Source organism: Larimichthys crocea, unplaced genomic scaffold, assembly GCF_000972845.2.
Source record: "Larimichthys crocea isolate SSNF unplaced genomic scaffold, L_crocea_2.0 scaffold97, whole genome shotgun sequence".
NCBI lineage: Eukaryota > Metazoa > Chordata > Actinopteri > Sciaenidae > Larimichthys > Larimichthys crocea.
In genome coordinates, this window is record NW_020861315.1 from 475,826 (window position 1) to 498,954 (window position 23,129).

At 40.6% G+C, this 23,129-nt stretch overlaps 3 protein-coding genes across 3 annotated transcripts; 2 read left to right on the plus strand and 1 right to left on the minus strand.

Annotated features, from left to right (window-relative positions):
- The first annotated feature begins 2,532 nt into the window (after nucleotides 1-2,532).
- ptpdc1b (protein tyrosine phosphatase domain containing 1b) lies at nucleotides 2,533-7,056 on the plus strand. The gene is made up of 11 exons (XM_010756804.3): nucleotides 2,533-2,578; nucleotides 3,224-3,346; nucleotides 3,833-3,916; nucleotides 4,344-4,509; nucleotides 4,620-4,700; nucleotides 4,808-4,926; nucleotides 5,003-5,140; nucleotides 5,249-6,270; nucleotides 6,407-6,589; nucleotides 6,705-6,815; nucleotides 6,922-7,056. Exons 3-11 carry the CDS (start codon nucleotides 3,841-3,843, stop codon nucleotides 7,054-7,056), a joined length of 2,031 nt encoding a protein of 676 aa, XP_010755106.2. The 5' UTR covers nucleotides 2,533-2,578; nucleotides 3,224-3,346; nucleotides 3,833-3,840.
- A 65-nt stretch (nucleotides 7,057-7,121) lies between these two features.
- Nucleotides 7,122-11,132, minus strand: fbxw12 (F-box and WD repeat domain containing 12). The gene is made up of 10 exons (XM_010756775.3): nucleotides 10,955-11,132; nucleotides 10,802-10,839; nucleotides 10,216-10,382; nucleotides 10,004-10,128; nucleotides 9,390-9,596; nucleotides 9,137-9,301; nucleotides 8,758-8,968; nucleotides 7,992-8,173; nucleotides 7,754-7,884; nucleotides 7,122-7,641 (listed from the first exon to the last, which is right to left on the minus strand). The coding sequence occupies exons 1-10, from the start codon at nucleotides 11,051-11,053 to the stop codon at nucleotides 7,542-7,544; spliced, it is 1,425 nt and encodes a 474-aa protein (XP_010755077.1). The 5' UTR covers nucleotides 11,054-11,132; the 3' UTR covers nucleotides 7,122-7,541.
- Nucleotides 11,133-11,823: 691 nt separating this feature from the next.
- On the plus strand, nucleotides 11,824-19,716 carry wnt7ab (wingless-type MMTV integration site family, member 7Ab). Its single transcript, XM_010756774.3, has 4 exons — nucleotides 11,824-12,257; nucleotides 12,903-13,129; nucleotides 15,755-16,026; nucleotides 18,059-19,716. The coding sequence occupies exons 1-4, from the start codon at nucleotides 12,064-12,066 to the stop codon at nucleotides 18,539-18,541; spliced, it is 1,176 nt and encodes a 391-aa protein (XP_010755076.1). The 5' UTR covers nucleotides 11,824-12,063; the 3' UTR covers nucleotides 18,542-19,716.
- The last annotated feature ends 3,413 nt before the right edge of the window (nucleotides 19,717-23,129 follow it).

Sequence of the window (23,129 nt, forward strand, 5' to 3'; positions counted from 1 at the left end):
AATTTGTACATTATTTTTTATATATTTTAAATGTATTCACATGTTAAACCGCTGTATATTCACATGTACCGGTGCTCACCGTCGTTAAAGACGATATTAAACTCGCATTACCTGGTCCGTGTGTGTGTGTGTGTGTGATATTAAACTCGCATTACCTGGTCCGTGTGTGTGTGTGTGTGTGTGTACTTGTTACAGCAACAGAGGAAAGTGTAGCATACACTACAGAACTAGAAAAAAGTAGAAAAGGAAAAAAACAAACATAATAAACAGACATAAATATCTATAACCTACACAATAAACAGACATAAATATCTATAACCTACACAATAAACATGAAAAACAACCAACCTTCAAAACAAGTACTGAGGATAAAAAGTGGCATTATATATAAAAAGAGTATAGTAATGTAAAGTGACCATCATATAAATAATATTACAAAAGTAAGTGACCATGATATAAATATAAATAATAATATTCACATGTACCTGTGCTCACCGTCGTTAATGACGATATTAAACTCTTGCATTACCTGGTGTGTGTGTGTGTCTGTCTGTCTGTCTCTGTTTCTCTTTAAAATGCTAAAATGTCGCCGGGCGTTAACACGTTAATAACAGTATCAATAGTACTGAGCTTGAGCGTCAAGTAGCACCCCAGCAGGAGGCGCAACCACAATCAACAATCACCAGTCTCTCTTCTAGGCGTCGCCTCAATGGGAGCCTGCAAAACGAAATTTACATTTGTGGGCGGAAGGTATTCCAACTTTACCTTCTCCAGAAAAAATGAAAAATGTAACTTTTAACAAACAGAAATAGTGTTTAAGCCTTCCTTGATTATGTTTTCATGACGCTATTGTAGTATTTTGATACTTTTATACTGTCAGAACTTTGCACATCTCAGCATAATGAAGTCCCATTCATTTCTTTGTTTTTGAATGAGCTGCTCTGCAAAATATTGTGAATTTATTTTATATAGCCTATATATACTATTATATCTACTTTTTCCCTACTACTCTACTATTTCCCTATTTCCACAACCTCTATTACTGATGATAGTCAATATTAATAATTATAGTTGTTATAGTTATACTTCAGTTTATAAGACATTACATAGGACAAGGCAATAGACCTTTTTTTTCACAGCAGCCATTTTGACATGAAATAGTAGAGTCAACAGAGGTGTTTCTAATGATACTAATTAAGGTTCTGTGCCATTTATCGCAGCAGAACCTTTCCAAAGAAACAACATGCACCACAGCAGCACACTGGCTCTGTTTGACCTGAATGGAACACAACCCCAATTAGCATGATCGGTAACACCCGTGTATACCTACTATTTCATGGCCACTGTGGAAAAGGTCTATTTGACATATCTTTATGACAGATACTTTCACACTACTATGACAGTAGACAGATGAAAATATCTGCTGCTGCTGACTTCCAACCTCTACTTACTTTAATTGTACTTTAAAATGGAAATTCTTCAGTATTTACATTTTATGTTACTTTATACTTCAAATTGTATATTGTACTTTTTATTGTATTTTACTTTTTTTATTTCATGGCCACAGGCATAGTTACTTTGCATATTCAAATTGCATATACAAAACCTAAAATTTAATTATACAATGTATTGTTAACGTTATACCTGACAGTATATAAAGTAAATAAGCACCACCACGACCAGCAAAATCATTCAAATTCTCTACATGTATTAACAGTCCAGTAATAAATGTAATATTATGCTGTCAGGAGCCATTTTTCTGGACAACAAGTACTTCTACTTTTGATGCAATAAGTACATTTTGCTTATAAGTAATATTTTGGATGCAAGACGTTTAAGTGGTTTTACTGGTTTTACTGCATACGAAGATGTATTGCCTTACTTAAATTGGGGATTTTACTATTTTTTACACCGCTGCTTAGTGAGCTTCAGGAATAAGTCTCACAGCTGAAAGATACTGTAACTGTTATGGTTACGGTTACAGATAAGCATGTATTCACCTTACAGATAAAATCTAAAGCACCACATGTCTGTTTGAAGGGATCACAAGGCATGTTTTGTGCAAAGCCACATGTTTTGTGCCTTGTGACTGTTTTTTTCTGCCTGTAATCACAGTTCACTCATGTAGTTACAAATTGCCATTTAATCTGCAATGCAATGTAACAATTATTGTCCACTGATCACCAATTCTATACTATAAAATGTTTCTTTCTGTTTACTGCTCAGTCCTCCTCCTTAATTAACAAACACATTAAACAATTACCATTTTTTTTTAAAATGACCTTTAAAATGTTTCTTAATTTAATAAAAAAATAATCATTTAATCAAAATAATTAGTTAGATAACCACAATTTAGTGTTCAGGAATATTGTTCTGCTCACGCAATCAGCATATGCTGAACTATGGTATAGATATAAATAAATCCAGAAATTATTTCTGTAACATGGACAAACATTTTATGATTTTTTATGATTTCATTTTATGCATTAGGATGACTGTGTTTAAAGTCTCTCTAAATACTCTACATCATAGACTGAGGTCAGGAGCCTAAACATAACCAGCTTTGGCAACGTGCAAGGTAAGCCAATCAGATTTTATCTACTTGCTATATTTTGTCGCAGCGGGGCAGAGGAGTTTTAGTGTGTTGTTTTTAGAAATCGGCTAGCAAAAATCTGCTTGTGCTTTCACCGCACAACTTGTACTTTCACAGCGATAGCACATAATTAATCATAGTAGACCTGTTGAGAGTCTGGCCAGGTGAACAGTTGGACAGGTGGGTACTTACTAATAATTATATGTCCATTACAGAAAGAATATATTGTAGATCATTCTATGCTTTAACAGTCCAGCAGAAGGCAATAATGATGTGGCTATAGTATGAGTTTTCGTTGAGGAGTGGGTGCTCTCTTTTATACCTCTTCAGTAATAAGATTAGTAGTCTAATCCAAGAGGAGTCAGGAATAGCCCTACACTCCCCCCAGAGCCACAGACAGGAGGAATCTGTGCATGTAGGATATTACAAGGGACCCAATATCTTCTCCTTCTCAACACATTCTTGAGGTTAATTTATCTCCATGCTTGATCTGTCACCCTGGTGATATACATAGCTTTCCACTAAGGAGCCCACAGGATCCTGTGGGTACTTGTGTTGCCCCTCCCCGCAACGCAGAGATAATCTGAGATGAATCAAATCAAGTGAAGCCACAGGATTGACTTTCCACAGAGCTGGAGAGGAACAACAACGTCAGAGTCGTGGAGGCTGATGTCAGAAATGTTGGCAACTGCCGCTGTAAACCATTTGTGTTCTGAGATGGTGGATACAAACATCTCGTCTCTCTTATTACAGGTAAATCCATTTATTTTAATTGAATTTATCTTTTGTGTGTGTGTGTGTGTGTGTGTGTGTGTGTTAATCATTAGGGTAGTTGCATTTGTTTCCTTGACAGCTGATAAATTTTTTTGGACTGTGATGAGCCACTGTGGCAGAACTACCAGCTAAAACTAGCAGCTTGCCAATACTTTGAAGCAGATTATGTCTGTTTCACAATTGACTCAATATGATTCATGATATTTGAGCAAAATGTGTACTTATAAGTGGTTCTCTCTAACTTGTCTTATGTATGAAAACGTATTGATCAGTGTCAAACTGAGATGTTGACTTTTGTTGTCACAAAAGTAACAAACATGGCCAATTATGAGATGCCTCTTCCAGATTGGTTATAGTATTGTATAACAGGCTAATGGTAAGGTTATACAGCACCAAATGTTTACAGGATGAACATAATTAAGTGTATAATATAGTGTAACAAAGTAGATACACGTGTGTGTGCAGGTGTTGCTATGACTGTGGATGACCGCCTGACTGTTCCTATGGCACTACATGTGAAGACAACAGGTGGAGCTCTGATGGAATACAGTAAGTAACGACTGTAGTTGGTTAGCAATAAAAAGAGTTCAGTTGAACTCATGATAAGGGTCAGTTAGGTGGTCAGCTACAAGCATAATGCAACATTTAAACACTTTTCAAATGTTCCAAAAGAGTGGCTATTTTTACTATAATGAGCTGATGAGTGACTTCCAATGCCAGACAAGGATTAGACATCTAAGGGAGCACTCACCACTGATGATCTTCATTATGTAGGTCTTACAGAGCAACCTACTTATGGTGGACTCTGTGCACAGTAGCTTTTAAGGATATGAAAACTATTTTATCTGTCTACTCTGGCGAACAATAGTTAAGTAAAAATACAATAGAAGCAGGTTGATTACTTACAATGTTGGATGAGAAACCTTTTGTCTAACATCTTATTTTGCTTCTTTCCTTCCCGCTTATAATAATCCAGTCAGAGCCCCTAGGGCGAAGTACACAATAGTAGGAGAGGCTATACGTTATGTAATCCCTGGACATATGCAATGCTCAATGGGTTGTGGAGGTCAAGCCTGCAAGTATGACAACCCAAGCTACTGGAGTGATGACCAACAAGCCATACAAGGCCTCTTCTCATCCTGGTACACATACTTTTGTTATGTTGTGCCTTTATATTTGATCTTAAGCCACAGTTGTTGGACTTAAAAGGATATGGATGACTGCATGATATATTTTCTATCTGTTATTTTAGGGTTACTGATCATCTTCTTGCAATGTCCAGACCCTCAACAGAAATCATTGAGAAGTATAACATCATTGATCAATTCATAAGGTATACAAACCTTTGTTTCAAGGTCTTTCAGCAGCTTCCTGACACACGAGGAGATGATAATAATGAAGTGTTCATGTCTCTGTTTGTGCATGTGTGTTTGTGTCAAGGAATGGTATTAAAACAGTGATCAACCTACAGATACCTGGTGAACATGCCAGCTGTGGAAATCCTCTGGAGCCAGAGAGTGGCTTCTCATACCGCCCAGAGGTCTTCATGGAAAATAACAGTAAGTGTTTTACACAACAGTTCTTGACACACCTGCAATTTGCTCAGGTTTAACTGAAAACATCCTATCATTTCAGTTTATTTTTACAATTTTGGCTGGAGTGACTATGGGGTGGCCAGCCTCACCACTGTTCTGGACATGATGAAGGTCATGGCCTTTGCACTGCAGGAGGGAAAGATAGCAGTCCACTGTCATGCTGGTCTCGGAAGAACAGGTAGATTCGTAAGGAATGCTGAAAAAATGTTTTGACTTTTCAGAACAGTCTGATCTTTCATCCGTGCAATCTGACACACAATGAAAGAGTTCTCCTTCTTCCCTGCAGGTGTGCTGATAGCATGTTTCTTGGCCTATGCTACCAGAATGACTGCTAACCAGGCTATTTTATATGTACGTGCTAAACGCCCCAATTCCATCCAGACGCGAGGTCAGTTGCGTTGTGTCAGACAGTTTGTCCAGTTCCTCGCCCCTTTAAGGAGTGTGTTTTCTTGTGCTGAACCACGATTCAACCCTGTCACCCTGTCCCAGTATCTAAAGCGCCAGACACACATTCTGCATGGCAATGAAAGGAAGGAGCTGAAACACCTACCAAAGATTTTTCAGGTTGTGTCTCGGCTGCTGTTGGACATTGCAGAGAATCGGGAGGTGATTGAGGAAGATATTCTGGTGGCCCCTGATATTGATGACATAGAGACGACTCTCAGTCTCATTGAGGAGATGGGCCCTGAGCTCTTTGCAAAGGAGCCTCGTTTACCAGGTATGCCAACCCTACCCAGACATTTCAACGAGCCGCCCATCTTCTACCATCGCAAAAGTTTGTGCTACAGTGAGTCTGACTTGAGACGACTGGGCTCACAGCTCAACCTCCTCACTGAACCTCTTGGCTCCTTGTCTCAGAGTAATGTTGACATTTCTTTATCCAAGCCTGCTCTCGCTGCAAACCAGCATGAGAATTGCAATAACAGCATGTCTGAGGTGTTACACGGCTCAACAAACTCACTCTGGCAAATCAAGAACATAGAAAATCGAAAAGATGGATCTATCCTGCTGAGGAAGGTGACACAAAAAAAGATCCAACGCAGTGAGTCTGTGGGAAATACTGAACCTACCAAAAAGGGTAGCATGTTGTACAGATGGAAGGCAGAGCAGAGGGATAATTTGGCAATGAATGGGATACAGTCTCAAGATTGCAAAGAGGACCAATCAGAGAAGTCAAACGTGCCCTTCATCACCTTGCAGTCAGAGTTGTCCCTGGACGCCAGGAGGTTGCTCGTGGCACAGGCCCTGGCAGTGGACCTTTTTCTTGATGGGGAAAAAGAGCACAAGAGCAGAGTCTTGGCCTGGCAGGTAAATGACCCATAACATGATGCGGTGGTACTTGTACCGGAAGGGCATGCATCTAAAAATGCATAAAAATCCATGTAGTAACACTTTAATTTGATTACAGTCAATGGTTTTAACAAGTCTGCCCAAATGTGTGCAGGCAGAACTAAACCTAGGCGGTGGCTGGGAAAGGCTGTGTATGGAGCGAGATCCCTTCATCCTCACTGGGCTCATGTGGGCATGGTTAGAGCAGCTTAAAGAGCCAGTCATCTCCGTCCAGGAAGCCAAAGCCCTGAACCCTAACAACGCTGATCCTCAAACTGTACTTAACGCGCTTGACCAGGTCAGAGCATACTCAGTCTCAGTGCACTACAATAAATTGCCTGGACAATGAAACTCTAAAGTAAACGTATGTATTTTTGTTTGTTCAACCTTTTTTTTTTCCCATCTCTTCCCAGGCCACTAAAAAAACATTAACATGCATACTAGATTGTATGGCTCATATGCTGTGGATACCAGAAGAGGTTGAAAATGCATTCCTGAAACGTACCATCAAAGCTTTCACCTGGGTAAGAAAACCAACACACCAATTGTTTGAGATTAAGTTCAAGAATTTAATTCCTCCTCATCATTGGTTTTGTTTCAACAACTTCAGTCTTGTTTGCCTTTGAACAGGTGGATAACAAATCAGACGATGGACTCATAGTGTACAAGTCCATGACTGCAGTCCTACAGTGTGTCCTTGATGAGATGAGGTCAATGGTCATAGAGACTGATGAGACACCCATCTCTCCCTGCTATATAAAATAGATACCAGTCATGTGTACGGTGAGAATGCTATTGTGCCTTGTAACAAAATTCTTGTCAATGTTGGCTTAATATAAACATTTATGGTATGTAGATTATATTCACTAATGCATAACTAACACACCTCAGTATTTTCTTACCTCAGTAGTGAGGGGAGGTAATTTATTGAAGAACAGGTGACCAAAATATATTTTGCAATACATTATGCCTTAACACTGGTCACATACAACACTGACATGCCTCCAAAAGCATCGTTACAGAACATCTTTATACTTGTACATACTTATTTTTTGTTAGCAGTGTGTTGTTCCAATTCCTTTCCTATAACATAGCATTTCTCATCTGTATTAAGTGTTACGTTTTACTTTCTGTAAACATAGACTTACAAAAGAACATCCTAATTTAAGCGCATATGTTTAACAGTTCATAATAAAAGCAAACATTCCTCCTTCCAGTGGGTTGTGCACCTTTTAGTGGAGCAGTGATGCTCAGGAAGTGAAAGAATACGCTTTTAAGACGTCTTTCCCATCGTTCCCTTCTGTTGAGGCAACAATGCTGGAGTAGTCACAAGCGACGTGAGTGAACCCTCTAGAACACAGGGCACAAATAATAAAGTAACAAGATTAGGTGATGACTTTCAGGCAGGCAACTTGGCTGTTTGATACAGCAAACCCATACTAAAGCATACAGCATACTGTACCTGGACATTGTGTGAGAGCCTCCCAGTAAGTGGTATCGACTAACTAGGGTCAAGCCGTGGTCTCTGTCATTTCTCCATGTGAACACTCGTAAGGAGAGGTCCCGAGATGCTGTCACCACGCGAAAGCTATCCTGTAAATGTGAACACAACATGGCTCTTTTCATACAGAGGGTATACCGTACTGAATAAAACTAAGAATTTAAACAGGTCAGGGGGATATTTATTTGAATTAGCCTACCACACATATAGAAGAAATGGGCATAGTATGTTGTTCAAAGCTGGCAAGCAGGGCCCCTTTCAGAGAGTAGACCCATAGCGTCTGGTCAGATGCCAACACTAAGCAGTTGCTGTCTTTGGCCTGGAGATGGATGTGTGAGAACCTGGTGTGCAGTTTCAAAACGAAGGACTCCACCTGCTGGACTAAGAGAAGAAAAGATTCAAAATTATACCAGTAAAAAAAAAAAACTTTTAAACTGTTGTAGATTTCAGCATTTATTCTGGAGATGGTGAGCTGTCATGCATTTTTGGCAAGACCCACTTTGCAAGTAAGTGTAACGTAAGTTTTTCAGTTGAAAAACTCTTGTTACAAACACATCTTGTGGGTGCACTGCATATTGAGTCTACTGAGGCTGCTGTCAGTGGGAAAATTGGTATTTCTTTCCTGTTTTGAATACCACTGAAGCAAGCCATTCCTCTCTAATTTTGAGGAGCTGGCACTAAAACTGATATCTAAGATAGGTGAACATTTTTCTAATATTAAATTCCACTGCAGCCCTATTAGATATGTCTTGGCATGTCTGACATCCACAGGAATAAGCATTAAAAACAATGACAAATGGATCAAATTTATCAGAATCTGTACCCGCGGTTTAAAAAGAACTGCAGAATATCTGCTAGAATGATTCCCCAAATGACTGCAATTTTCTCATCGCTAGTGCAGCACAAAAGCCAATGTTGCATTTAAAGCATATTAAAGCCAATCATGCAGATATCTCAGTCCTCACCCTGGATCTCCAACTTGTACTTAGTCTTTTTAATGCTGACATCGAAGACAGAGAGGACTTTGTTGTTTGGGTGCTCATTGTGGTGGATGATGGCCAGTCTGGCAGGCTGGGTGGGTATGAAGACGGCAGCCTGGCACCCAATGACTGGCACAGACTGGCACAGAGGATCTTCGTCCTCAGCGGGAGAGGTCAAACTCTCAGTGTAAATCACCTGCCAATGAACCAAACAACAGAAACCTGTATTTATATTATTGCATATTACTGATTGATTGTTCTCATTTATGAACAACTACTTTTCCCACGGTGTCATTTGCACAGAGAACAGACCAGAACAGGAAATCCAAACATAAAGACAGGCTGCAAAGACAACAAGAAATACCTTTGGACTTAAGTCATCATTGTCCTTGGTTCCAGCCATAATCCATTTCTTGTCAGGTGAAACTAGGAGTATGTTAACACTAAAGCTGTCGCACACCATTATACTGGACTTTTTAGTCAAAGCTGAATCAGCGAGTGTACACACAGATCCCTGACTGGTTCCAATCTGAAAGATAATATAATGATAATCTTATTTTAGTAGAAAACAAAACTATTTTCAAATGTATAAAGCCAGGAAGTCTGATGTCACTTACAGTCAGAAACCAATTATTGTCGACATTGTACTGCAGTAATGTAGAGTGTGGAGATCCAGTAGAAAAGGAGGCCACCTCCTGGCCAGTCTGACCCTGCCAGGTTTTGATGAGGCCTGTGGAGTCTGCTGTGATCACAACTTCACGCTGTTCATCACTTACAATCCCTGTTAAAGGACTCTGCACGGGACTGCACCACAGGAGTTCACCCTGAGAGGAAAAGGGTACAACATCAGATAAATGCCTCTGTGAGTGGCTTTTCAGCTCTCAACCATGGAGGAAAATCTGTTTCAGTCATGGCTGGAATGAAGCCAGCATACACTTGGCTTCCACATGTAGTACAGATCACTGGTTGGATCACTTGGAGATGTACATTAAGTCTTAGATATGGGCTGACAAGGACTCACAGCATATGACACTTGATGTTGAGTTTTTTGAGAAATTGTCTGTAAATACTGTATAAAAGTCACAGAATTGGTTTCAGACACAATAGTCTGGATTAAATAGGTGAATACTTAATCAAACTATAACCAAGACAACATTTTTGCATTGCTACAAATACGTTAACATGATTATACTGAGAACACAAGATGATAGGCTGAAGGGGTTGCACTGACGTTTTGGATATTCCATGCTCGGACTGTACCATCAGCAGAGGCACTGCAGACTGTGGCACTGCTGTTCCAGAGGTGAGGAAGCTCAGCTGAATTCCCCTGCAGGTACACAAGCCCCACCACCCTGCCTGCATGGACAACATCCATATTAAAAAAAACAAGATGACAGACATGATGAAGGCATGCAAAGGACGTGCCAGAGAGAGACAGAATACCTGTGTGTCCTCTGAGGCTTTTACAGGTGTAACCTCCTGATTGGCCTTTGGTCATCTTCATCTCTAAGTGGCAACGTCGTAGGAAGTATCTCTTCCATGAGTGATTCACATGTTCACTCCCCAAGACAGCAAAGTTACAGAAACTCCAGCGCTGCAGACACATCCTCCTGAGGAGCGACACAGAACAGTTACTTTTTAATGTGTAAAGAATGTAAGATGGACATTATGTTAAAAAGATGAAGATGAAAACTGCAGGCACATTTACAGTAAGTACACTTAGATAAGTAGGTTGAAAACACATGGGTGTGTGGGGGAGTTTAGATGTCTGCAGATGTGTTCAAACTATATATGTGGAAGGATATACATGGAGTGAAGACGGATGTTTCTTGGGGACTCAGTTATGAACCCACAAGAATTATTGCCTTTAACGCCTTAATGCACATGTGCATATATTCAGGTTTTGAACATGTTAAAGGGTTCTATATAAACATATCGAATGGGTGTGTGCATTATGTCATCTTGCCTTTCCCTTTACCAAATCAAAAAAACATGAAGTGCAATGTTGGAAAGTACAGACAAAGCTCACCTCCATAACCAAGGAGTCTCCGCAGCTTCACGCCAATCCTAAAAAAATATTTAGGTAAAAGAAACAAGACACAGATCGGACGCTCTTATAGGATTTCTAATATGCTTGCTTTTATTGCACAAGAGCTACTTCCGCAAGTTGGACGCTCCTTACCTTACTCACACTGCAGGCACTGATTAAATCTTCCTCGGTCAGGAATGTGAAAATATGAATGAGGCAGTCACTGATCAAGTGCGGGTGATGAACGTCCATGCTGACATGGGATAATCTCGCAGCCCCTCACCAGATATATCCTTCCTATATGTCAAAACAACGGCAGCTCCAAGTTTGGGCAAACTACGGAAAGGATACAGGGACAATAAGCCTGTTGGTTTGTTTAGATCTTTAGCCTGCAATGTCTTCACTTGGCCACCAGATGTCGCCATTATAAAAGGTTGGTGATGCAGGTAAACGTCCAGGATGGAGGCGCAGTGCGCAGGATGAATTATAAAAAGCAAGAAGTGGATTCAAACAAACCAATAGAAAAGCAAAGGACACGAATGCATGTACTGAAACTCATGAATGTGTGATTTTATCACCTGATGCCTTAGAATAAAGAGGTTGTCATTCAATCGGAATGAGTAAATCAATGCATCCTACTTGTCTTTGTTTTAATATTGTTTATCAAGCTTGTTGTGTTGCTTCTTTTTTAGAAAGGGTGCGAATATATATATATATATATATATATATATATATATTATATATTTTTTTTTTTTTTTTTAAATGTTAATTTCAGTGAAAGAAAACTTGTAACATGTGCGTGAACTCTAACTCACTTAATAACCAAATAAAAAGCCATTTCAATCAGTCAAGGTGAATTCACAGCAGAGGAGTGTGTGCGTCTCTGTGTGTGAGTGTGTGTCTGTGTGTGTGTGTGTGTGTGTGTGTGTGTGTGTGAGAGAGAGAGAGAGAGAGTGTGTGTGTGTGAGAGAGAGAGTGTGTGTGTGTATTAGTGTGTTGAGATTCAGCCCTGGCGGGATTCTTCAGCAGAGCCCCATGTGAACACGCCCCAGATAGATGAACCAGATATATAAGCCAAGACCTGCGGGTAGCAGAGGAACTGTGAGAAACAGATAATCGCACTTGCTCACCCCAAGGGTTACCTGTGACACCCTCGCAATGACAAGAGGGCCCAGCGAAAGGGGGCCACGTAAAAGGAGTTTGGATGATACCCTAGCCGGCAATCTGTAAAAGTTCCCGAGCGTGTACTTTTGTTGTTTTTTATGCTTTTCTCGCTCAGTTTGGAGTTCCCCTGGAGTTACCTGTGCTGTGATCGATCGGAGAATAAGCGAACCGAGTTATTCATCAGCTACAAATCGTTGCATGAAACTGAGAGCGGGGCCGCAATGAGTCGGAGAACACGACGCTGGATTTTAAGAGTTTTACTTTGTTTAGGAATTGTTTATTTGAAAATTGGGTGAGCTGCGCTTATTTGACTCCTCATTACAGTCTGTGGGTTATTCTCAAACACAGAAGACTTGAATAACTGAGGAATGACAGTGAGACGCGTATTTTCTTAGTACTACAAAAGCGCACACTCTAGGATATATCCAATAATTGCTCAAAAGCAGGTAGTTGATTTTTTATAAACGAGAAATGAAACATGAAAGGAAAGAGCGTAAACTTGTCTCAGTTAGATTCGTGGCAACTGCGTCCTTATCACTTAATGACATTTCATTATACCTTTAAAGGTTGGTAAAAGTCCGGTGTGATCATTTAAAGTGTCTAATGGGGACTTTAACTTACAAAACTAGTATACATTAGCCTAGATATGTCATATAATCTCCTCTAAAGTGTACGAAATAAATTGGGTGATAATTTCTGCTGTTAATTATCCCAGTAAAAGTTTGTATTTTTCCACATGGATTTCTTAAATATTTACATTATGACCATCAAATGCTATTTAAGAAACCAGAGAATGCAATACGTTAGATTTTTTTTTTAAGTTATAAAAAAAATGCTCAGAATAAACTTAACAACCCAAAATCTTGAATGAACAAAAATAAATAATTAAATGGCTGATGGCTACTTTTTCTCAGTCATGTCCATCTTGCATTCACAGTGGCTTCTCGTCGGTGGTGGCCCTAGGTGCGAGCATAATCTGTAACAAGATCCCCGGTTTGGCCCCCAGACAACGGATTATCTGCCAGAGTCGCCCCGATGCCATTATCGTCATCGGAGAGGGAGCCCAAATGGGCATCAACGAGTGTCAGTTTCAGTTCAAAAACGGGCGCTGGAACTGCTCTGCGCTTGGAGAGAGGACAGTCTTCGGAAAAGAGTTGAAAGTGGGTATGTTGCTGTCTGTTAACGTTTGGTTACAACTTAAAAACGTCTTTTTCTTTTCCCAGCAGTAAACACAATTTACCAGTCTCATCGCATCTGTGTATTTGTTGTATAGATGTGCGCACAGTCTTTATGTGGCACTTTTTTGCTTTTTTTTTTTTTAATTTTTTTATTTGTTATTTCCCTCAAAAAGTGGTCCGTGTCACAGTGATAAACACTCATAAAGTAAACTGCAAGATTTAGGCTTAGCAAGAAGGAGATCAAAAAAAGGAAGATGCACCTTCTTGTTGAGTTTGTTAAGTCAAGCATCCTTTTTCCACAAACTTACAAACTATAGTTTCCTCTGCACATAGATGATCATCTGCACTTCAGCATCCCGTAAGGAGCCAGTGTCATTTAGGCCTACATCAGGCCTAGTTTTGCTCTAGACTTGTCATTAAGTGGGGCTTTTCTGAGCATGTATAAAAGGTATCTGAAGCCAGCACTGTAACAAAGCTCTTGTGAATGTTTGCAGCCTTTCTTTTCATCCCGGGCAGAGTCTCTGGAGACACATTCTCACTGGTCTTTATCCTGTCTGGTGATGGGTGCTGTGGCTCTCACTGTGAGGACGTAGCTCTTACCACGGGTATAAGTTACAGTGGGGCAAAGCCAAGAGGAAAGAAAAACCTAAAAGTACTAAATTAGAAAAACAAATTAGTTCAAATTAATGTTCCTACTGGTTTATGTCTTGTCTGTTGAACTGATAAGGTGGATTAAAAGTGGTTTCATATTGAGGATATCAATACCAGGAAGACCTAACAAGGTTTAATGAAGCCTAATAATATTTTGTCTAATGATGCCTTTATGGCGATACAATCAGTGAGGAACAGAGGTGGCTTTGTAAAACTATTTTGATATAATATTTAATTCATTTTAGTTCTGGCCCTGACCAAAACTATTGAAATAAACACAATGGTCAGAGGCTTGGACCAGCTGTTTGAGGCCATCTTTGCCTGCTGCTTGTTGGAAAGGATTATCTCTTCATGCTGTTGAAATGAAAACAGTGCTGTTTGACAATCTGTTCCTTTATGAATGAGTGGTTTTAGCTCATCGTGAGTCTTAGGTCTGTGTTTCCAAGACAGGAGTTTAAGTCTATGGCTTGGACAGCCATACCAAATAGATTGGTTTCACTGATCAGATTAGCGTACAAGGGCAATGGCTGTAAATGAATGCCATTGTTGATGCCCAGACTGAGTGGGAGCTGTGCAGCTCGCAATTGTTCTGAAAGCAAAGGAAGAATGACCAGTGAACTGACATAATGCTCATAGGGTAACGCAAGGTGCATCAGCTTCGAGCTATTTAAGGCGTCAGCTCTGTTTGCACTTGATCTTTTTAAGTTGCGCTAAGCTGTGCGAGATGAGGTGCACATAAAGAGGCTGGATATCGAAAGGTGCATGACTCTGCGGAGATGAAAGAGAAACAAATATGGCAGAAGAACAGTGAACTGGCACTTCAAGTTCAACTTATACAGGTTTTTTTTTTTTTTTTAATCCCGCTCCTTTTTTAATATCTTCCACCGCTCATTACAAGGTTATGAAGAATTCATACCATCTCTTGTGGTGAACCCATGCACTCAGAACTGCAGGGGAAAAATTAACAACGGTGCAGTCAGAACTGGCTGACTGCACTGACACACCTTCTTTTTTGGCTCAGAGCCCATCAAGTCTATAAAAACGTCCACATAATTGATGCCTCAATATGAGTTTTTCTTTTCTTTTCTTTTTTTTCAATGGCAAGGGCACACAACTAAGATGTTTATCAGAAACATGCCAGCTTTGCTGAGTTGAACCTGGTGGCAGAAGGAAGCGCCAAGAGAAGTATGTTTGTTTTGAACAAACAGAGACAAGCGGAGTTTATTTACACACAGATATGACTGTTAGAACCACGTTTCCTGCTTGTATGATAGTGAATCACAGATCTGAAAATTAAAACATACCACTTGTTGATGATATTTATTAGTCTGTATGTTCATTGCGGTATCTTATGGACTGTTTTACATTGTATAAGAGGTAAACACATCGCTTTCTTTGCATAAGGCTTTTGAATAAGCTGTGTTTGACTTTCTCTTTGGAGTCTCCTTTTCGTGACTCGAGAACTTAGCGTCAGGATCTCTCTCTATAAGTCCTGTCTGATTAACCTTTAGTTATTTGTCGATATTTCCGTGTGCGTGTAAATGATTTGTTAGCTGGACTTGGGCGAGATAACGGCAGGATGAAGATTCTGATGTCAGTGCCTTATGAGTTTACACAGAATGTGACAGTTTCTGAATGGATCAATAGCCCTTCCTTACCGACAGCCCTCTTATTCATACTGCTTTGTTGACTATACCGCCAGCAGCCATTTTGGTTCACGGGCAGGACAGTTTTCAGGTCAAGTTTCAAAACAGTGCACCTCTTGAGTGATATGTCAGCAAGACTGTGATGTAATCACACCTACTGTTAATAATTCATCTAGTTTTTAAAATCCTGTTACATACTTATTGTATTTCCCTTAAACTGAAGGAGAAACGTCACATTCTTACTTAAATAAATAAAATAATACATACATGCAACATTTTATTCATAATCTTTTTTTTTCTCCCTGCTCTGCTAGGTAGTAAAGAAGCTGCCTTCACCTATGCCATCATTGCAGCAGGGGTGGCTCACGCCATTACAGCCGCCTGTACGCAGGGTAACCTGAGTGACTGTAGCTGTGACAAGGAGAAGCAAGGTTTCTACAGTAAAAACCAAGGCTGGAAATGGGGAGGCTGCTCGGCAGACATCAGCTATGGCTTGGGCTTCTCCAAAGTATTTATCGACGCTCGGGAGGTCAAACAGAACGCGAGGACACTCATGAACCTCCATAATAATGAGGTGGGACGCAAGGTAAGTGATTAGCAATAGGATTTATGTCTTTTTTTATTCCAAACTATAATGTTCACATCTCCACATTTACATTCTTTCAAAGCACAGGAAATGTAGGTGATGGTGAACCCATCTAAGGCTGGCCTGAGTAACTGTGAACAGTCTGCCACAATGTGGTGTGGGTGAACCTTGCCAAAGATCTGGGCAGTAGGGCCAAGATTGAACAAGCAACAGAATAAAAGGCTGCTTTTAGGGGAAGGGCTGTCTAAGTGGCAGTGTTTGATTACAACCCAGATCTTTGCACTGAAATCAGATTGACACTGTACAAAAAGGCATTAGCCCAGTCTCCCCCATGCTTTGCACCATTGGGACAGTATACAGTTACCTTTATGACAATCCCCACCCGCAATTTCTCCAACATCATAAACCCACATCAGGTGCAATGTGCTTGTACCTGCACCACAGGGGTGTTTGCTGTTTGGTTACTAGATTTGAACATGTGTCTCTGTTGCTGTATAGAGTGTACTTAAATGCACTCCACCTGCATACCAACTCTCATCAACAGTTTTAATTCAACGGGATCCAGATTGGATCTTCACCAAGCCATTCCTATTTTTAGTTTAAGAAAAAGTCACAAAAGAACTAGAACTAGAGACAACAATCACACCACGTGGTACAATAAGATATATTTAGCAGGAAAGGATGGTTTCCATGATTTTCAGTTGATGGCTTTTGTGCATGCGTGACTGCAGCATACTGCAGAGTGACAAAGAGACTCCAGTAAGTCTAGAGGATAGAGATTGGGTGGAATGATGTGCCAAATAGCTAAAGTGAGGTAGGAGTTAGTGGAGAATAAAGAAGCAGCTTTGCCTAAGTTAACTCATATCCTTTCCCTCTGTCTTACTGTGCCAAAATAGCCTGATTCACACAACCAACACGTCCATCCTCACACTGGCTGAAAAGCCTCCTCACACACAATTGTACCTAGTAGATCATTTTCTACGTGCGTTTCAGGACCATGAATTTAAATTGGCTTATCTGGACAGCTAAATTGCCTCCCAGGGAAAAGACTGCACTTGTGGATTCAAACTTTGCACGGTTTTCCTTCGTTCCTCTTCTTTCTGCTAATAAATGGCCTCTCTGTTTTGATTGTTACCCCCACCTCCTCCTTTATTTATGCTAATCAAAAGCAGTGACACTGAGCAGGAGCGCCGTTCACAGCTCCTGGGTCGAAGACATGTAGACAAAGGCTGTCACAAGTGTTGGTCACAGAACAACTGATGGATTAGGGAGTTGAAGCCAAGGGTTTTATGAAGTGGTTTGCTGAGGGAAAAGTTGTTTTTTTTTAGTTCTTGTTCACATGTCTGGATTTAGGTTTTATAGTTACAGTCTACTTGCCAAAAACACAGAGACATAAATATTTTGTCAATGGCTTTAGAAGACCATATCGCATACCAACCTCCTAGCATTTGAGCAAAAGGAAATTGTAATTGACCTTGCTGCTTAAGAAAATTCCAGTTTCAGTCAATGGCACTTCTCATTGTCATCGGTTCAGGGTTTAGCGGTAATCCTAGTCACTCGGCGCCTTGTACAGTCACTCTTGACATTTGTGTGTTGTGTGTGGTAACTACACACACAGAACCTGAAATCTGATACATTATTTTGGCTTCTGTGTATATGGTATCACACAGCTATGTGGTAGGCCTGTATTTAATCCTCAACTGTAGTGTATTTTTTCAGTCACATTGTTATTAAGTTGCACGTTTGCCACTTGCCTTGAAGTGCAAGAGTTGGAATGTGAATTGAGACAGTCTGAAATACACCAGAGTTTTATAATATGTAGACATGGCACGTGAAAAATATAACTATAACACAACCATATTTATTTAGCAGATTAAACTGTGAAATCATTATTCTTGTAAACTGCATGATAATTGGTTTTTAATAATCTAGTATGGCTGTTATTAACCTATCATGACAGCGTAACTATCACTCATCACTCGAGTGTTTTTACAGTTGTTACTACGTTACTAAGTTGTTTTTGTGTGTCTAGATCCTGGAGAAGAACATGCGACTGGAATGCAAGTGTCATGGTGTCTCTGGCTCCTGCACTACCAAAACCTGCTGGACTACACTTCCCAAGTTCCGCGAGCTCGGCTACATTCTCAAGGAGAAGTATGCCCATGCGGTGCACGTGGAACCAGTCAAAGCCAGCCGCAACAAGCGTCCTAAATTCCTCAAGATCAAGAAGCCTTACTCTTACCGAAAGCCCATGGATACAGATCTGGTCTACATAGACAGGTCGCCTAACTATTGTGAGGCGGACCCTGTGACAGGGAGCTTGGGAACACAGGGCAGGGTGTGTAACAAGACTATGATGCAGCACATCAGCGGCTGTGATTTGATGTGCTGCGGCCGGGGATACAACACACACCAGTACTCCCGCGTCTGGCAGTGTAACTGCAAGTTCCTGTGGTGCTGCTACGTTAAATGCAACACCTGCAGTGAGAGGACAGAGGTGTACACATGCAAATGAGAATATTTATTGGACGTTGTATGTGTGTATGGTGTGTGTGATGATGTATGTGAACGTGTGGGTTCATGTCTTTGTGTTTTCATGGACGAAACTCTACAAGAAGGCTGATATTACAGTCTTTTAACACATCACGAGGAACTACTGTACTGTGTATACAGTGAACTGAAGATGGGGTGTCATGATTCTTTTGCACACAAAGCTCTTCAACCCTCTTCTTGGACTGTTGTGTTTGTTCGGATGCAATGTCGAAACAGTGTGACTTAATACCGTTAAGGGAAACCCTGGATACCCTGGCATGTGGGACTGGGTGACCACAGTATGAGTCAGTGAAGCAATATGTCAAGACTATATGGACATGTTCTGACATTTAGAAAATGGACTTTGCCACTGCAAATGAATTATGGTGGATGTGATTGCTGGGCAGGACACTGCTGCAGTTCTCACTCTGTGCACAGACAAAATGACACAGCCATTTGGAATATTTAACATACTGTATTTAGAGAATGAAAATAATTAATATTAATTTATTCTATAAACAAACTACTGATTTTGTCCATTGTGGACCAAAAATAACTAAATGTTGGGAGGTTTTAGTGTATTAAAAGCAATCAAAAACTTGTCCACAGTTAACACACTGGATTTGAATCTGCCTGGAATAATGTGTTGTGTTTTAGAATAATGTTGTTGCAGATGAAACTGCTGTAGGCTACTCACATTGACCTTCTGACCCTCTCATGAGTTTGTCTTCCCTCTGTTTGCTGCTAGTCTAGAGAACCCTACTTGTTGAGGTAGAAGGCCGTACGCTCTACTGACTGTCTTCAGTGGCATTGCTTACTTCAAGCCGATTTAGCTTATAAAGGACTTATTCACTGATCAAAAACACAGGCACATTTTCCACTTTTGGTAAATATTGGTTAATAGAGTATATTTTGTAAAAGCCTATTTTTATATGAATGTCTTATTTATATCTTTTGCATATTCAATGTCAACTTCTGACCCTGGCACCTGTTTTTAAATCCTTGTGAAAAAAAAGCTGATATATGTAAGTTGGCCACTGCTGTCACTGCCATAGTTGTATATTGTAAGTGATAGAAACTGTTCATTTGTGTCTCTGTTCAAACGTCTGTGTTTGCAGCGTTTCGTGACTACTACTGAAATACAGGAACAGAATAACACTAACAAGACATGATTTGTATTATTGCTTCCTCGTTCATTTAATCTTACTCTGATCGTGACAGAAGAACAAACGGGAAAATGTTTTTGCAGTGATAAAATATACTAGGCAGTTCAAATGTGCTATAAATCTCTAGATATCATAACATACAATCAATGCAAATTAAAGAAAATGACATGCCCTAAACCAACAGAGCAGTGGAGGTGTTAAGCTTTTTAATGACATAAATTACCTTACTTACTCATCATCAGTTCACCATTAGATTCATTACTTATACTTTCAAGGGAACATAAAGAAGTAAATCTTAAATAATGGTTCCTTTATTGTGGTTTGCATCTTCATCAGGCAATCATAAAGTCATAAAATAGGAACACAAATTCTCACATATATGGCCACCATGGAGGTAAATCAGTTTTCAAAGAGCTTATCCTACAAGCCCAATGTGTGAAATACTCAGCCGCAGAAAGAGAGACGTCCTTTGAGAGGGGAAAGTTATTCAGGCTTAATTGAGGGCCCATCTTGCAGACTGGGAAGCAGTTGAATGTGTCAGAGGAGAAAAGTGTTTGTGCTCTAATGGTAGGGTACCAGTGTAATTGATGAGACTGGTTGGGCAGACTGTCACGGAGATGACTTGCTCAGTCGGGGGAGTGGGAGCTGTCAGGTGATAGATGACTCGCACATCTGCTTCATTCACTACTGGGCCACTAGTTGCTACAACAACTTCAGCGCAGCAGAGAAAATGCAGGGCAGTCTCCAAGAGAGGCCGGCCGACGTGTCAGGGAAATGTTAACGATGCTAAAGCCCACAGTCGTTACAGATTCCACTCTCATCGGCCTGGAAGTGGAGTGGGGAGACAGGCCCAAGGTGCTGACGGAAAACCTGCTCCCAATAATCTCCTGGGATTGACAAATGTAGCCTATAAAGTTTTCACCTGCGCTGTATTTTAGAACATTTCCACGTGGGCATTTTCATTGTAAAATCCCCCCTCTTTTTTTCCCATCCCTATTTAAAAAGCCTAGACACATGAGAATTCAGGTTTAATTTACAGTAGATTAGCCGTATCATGTGTCATTGGCAGTGATAATCTGCCCAGAATAAAGAGAAAAGGGCGTGAAGGGGATAATAACAGAGGCTTGTCTCTGTCTGACAAAAGCTTCAGGGAGCTTTCATAATATTGATACAAAAGGCTCACGCATAAGAAAAGGTAGCTGCTGAAAAAGCTCTGGTTAAACTTAAACTAGGGTTTTTTTTGTGTGGAAGACACACATCACATTATCTCATGAACAAAACATCTCAGGGTCCTTTATATGTGTCATTTATTTACTTTCGTTGCAGTAATCAACGAGGGCAAAATCCCAGGTTTGTGTGGACCCTTTGAATATGGTGCACTAAGGTTCCAAGGTGCCTTTTGGTTCCACTAATGCAGATTAATCCTGATGATTTACACCATCAAACATTTGATGCTGTAATTTACGGCATGACGTGACTTTTTCTTTTTAAACAAAACAAAACAAGAAAACATTGTCGTTCAGCTACTGTTCCAGATAATCCACCTGCAGTGTTTTACAGTCAGGTGTAAAAAACCACCGCACAGAGGCCACAGTCACTTCATCCCTATTGAGTCACAAGCACAAAACACCACCTTCTTTGATATCACAGCCTAAGTCAGACACCCTGCAGGATCACTGAAATGCTAATTATACTCTTAGCTGTGTTTCTCCATAAACAGGACCGGGTCCATGCCAAGATGTTCTGGGGTGTAATATCCATGTTGCTCTGAAGTGGGGTTGCCTTACCCTTTGGAGTTTTGTTTATAAAAACACACATACACACACACACACACACACTGCCACACAAACACACGCACTCACCCGTCACCTGCAGTAGTTGGAAATTGGTGGTGGCTGCAGATTTATGGTTGGTAGTCTGGCTCACTCCCTGTGTTATTGCTGGAGACCTGCCACAGCTTCCCTATCTGCTCCCATGACCTGTTACATCAGGGCGGCCCAGCGGTGTCCTCCAGCCAGCAATTAAAGCCGTCACAGCCAACAATGAGTCTTTTAAAACATACTGAAGCAAGATCCATCCTGCTTTCTGTTTTATCATTAGATCGGCTTTGACTGCAGCAGCAATCAGATTTATGGCTGAAATTAAACTTAGCCGATGATACAGATCGTTGTTGAAAGCGGTGATAGAATTCAGGATTCCTTTCCGATTCATATTAAAACCATATTAAGTTTTTGTCTAAATGAGAGCTCTTCCCAGAAATAAAGTTGCGTTACTTTTCCAAAAGAATCCTGTGATGACTGCAAATGTGCCACCAATGACGAAGGAAATGACTCAGTACAATTTCACAGTAAAAGAGTTGTTAAATCATACATTTTACAGGGCCTTCATTAACAGAAGGCTCTGTGTGCGTGTGTGTGCGTCTGTGTGAACTATTCCGTTTCAACAGCTCCCAACGTTTCACTCAAACAAGTGGACAGCACTAAAGACAATAATTTGAAGGAGGAGGAGGAGCGAGAAAATGTGCTCTCCAGTTTTTCTCTCCCCTTCGCTCTCTCTGACCATAAATCTTCTGACACATGATTATGTCAGTCATACTTTTGTTTTTCCTCTGGTTGAGACATGCACAAGCACCTGAGCGCTGCACAGTAAATTGCAGAGCACAAGGTTGTCTTTATGTGATTCCAGAGATACTGTATGAGCGCAGAGCTCATTCATGCACTCTCTTAACAGCAAGCTGTTTGAGACTCTGTGATGGAAGCCAGAGATAGCCGACAATATCCACTCCCCACAAGAGAGATCCACAACTGTTTGGCCCTCACAGAGTCTATCTGACTTCCCATGGTCTATCTGATTTTACAGGTAAACACAGTGGTCAAATAGCTCCAAGCTATTGTCAGCGGCATTAAGGTAAGAACACAGGCTCTTTGGGGGGATTTTGAAGGAGCCATTTACAATGATTTGAGTGAACATACCAGCCCGCTTAACCTGCCTTTGAAAGCTTTTGAAATATGTAATCATGGAACAGTAATGCATCTGAGAAATGGGGTAATGAGAACTTTGAGTGAGTATGTTAAAAGCTGCCTTTGATGGTGTGTAGTGTTGTATCTTCCAATGATCTGAGCACCCCATATGATACTTTTCCTGGCTTTTGGAGTGGTTTGGAACAGGGTTATGGAGGGCCCTCATACGTGCACAACCCCCCCTCCCCTCCCTCCCACACCCCCACCTTCCAGAAGACGTCACCTGAGCTAAGCTTACAGTAATCCTCCGACGTCTCGGGCGTCCTGACACGGGATGTTTTGAACAAAAACACAAAACTCACTACAACCCCGTAAGACTCGGAGGCGCTTAGAAAATATCACTGATCTTCATCCAGTGTCATGTCAGTCATCCTGCCAGCCAGAT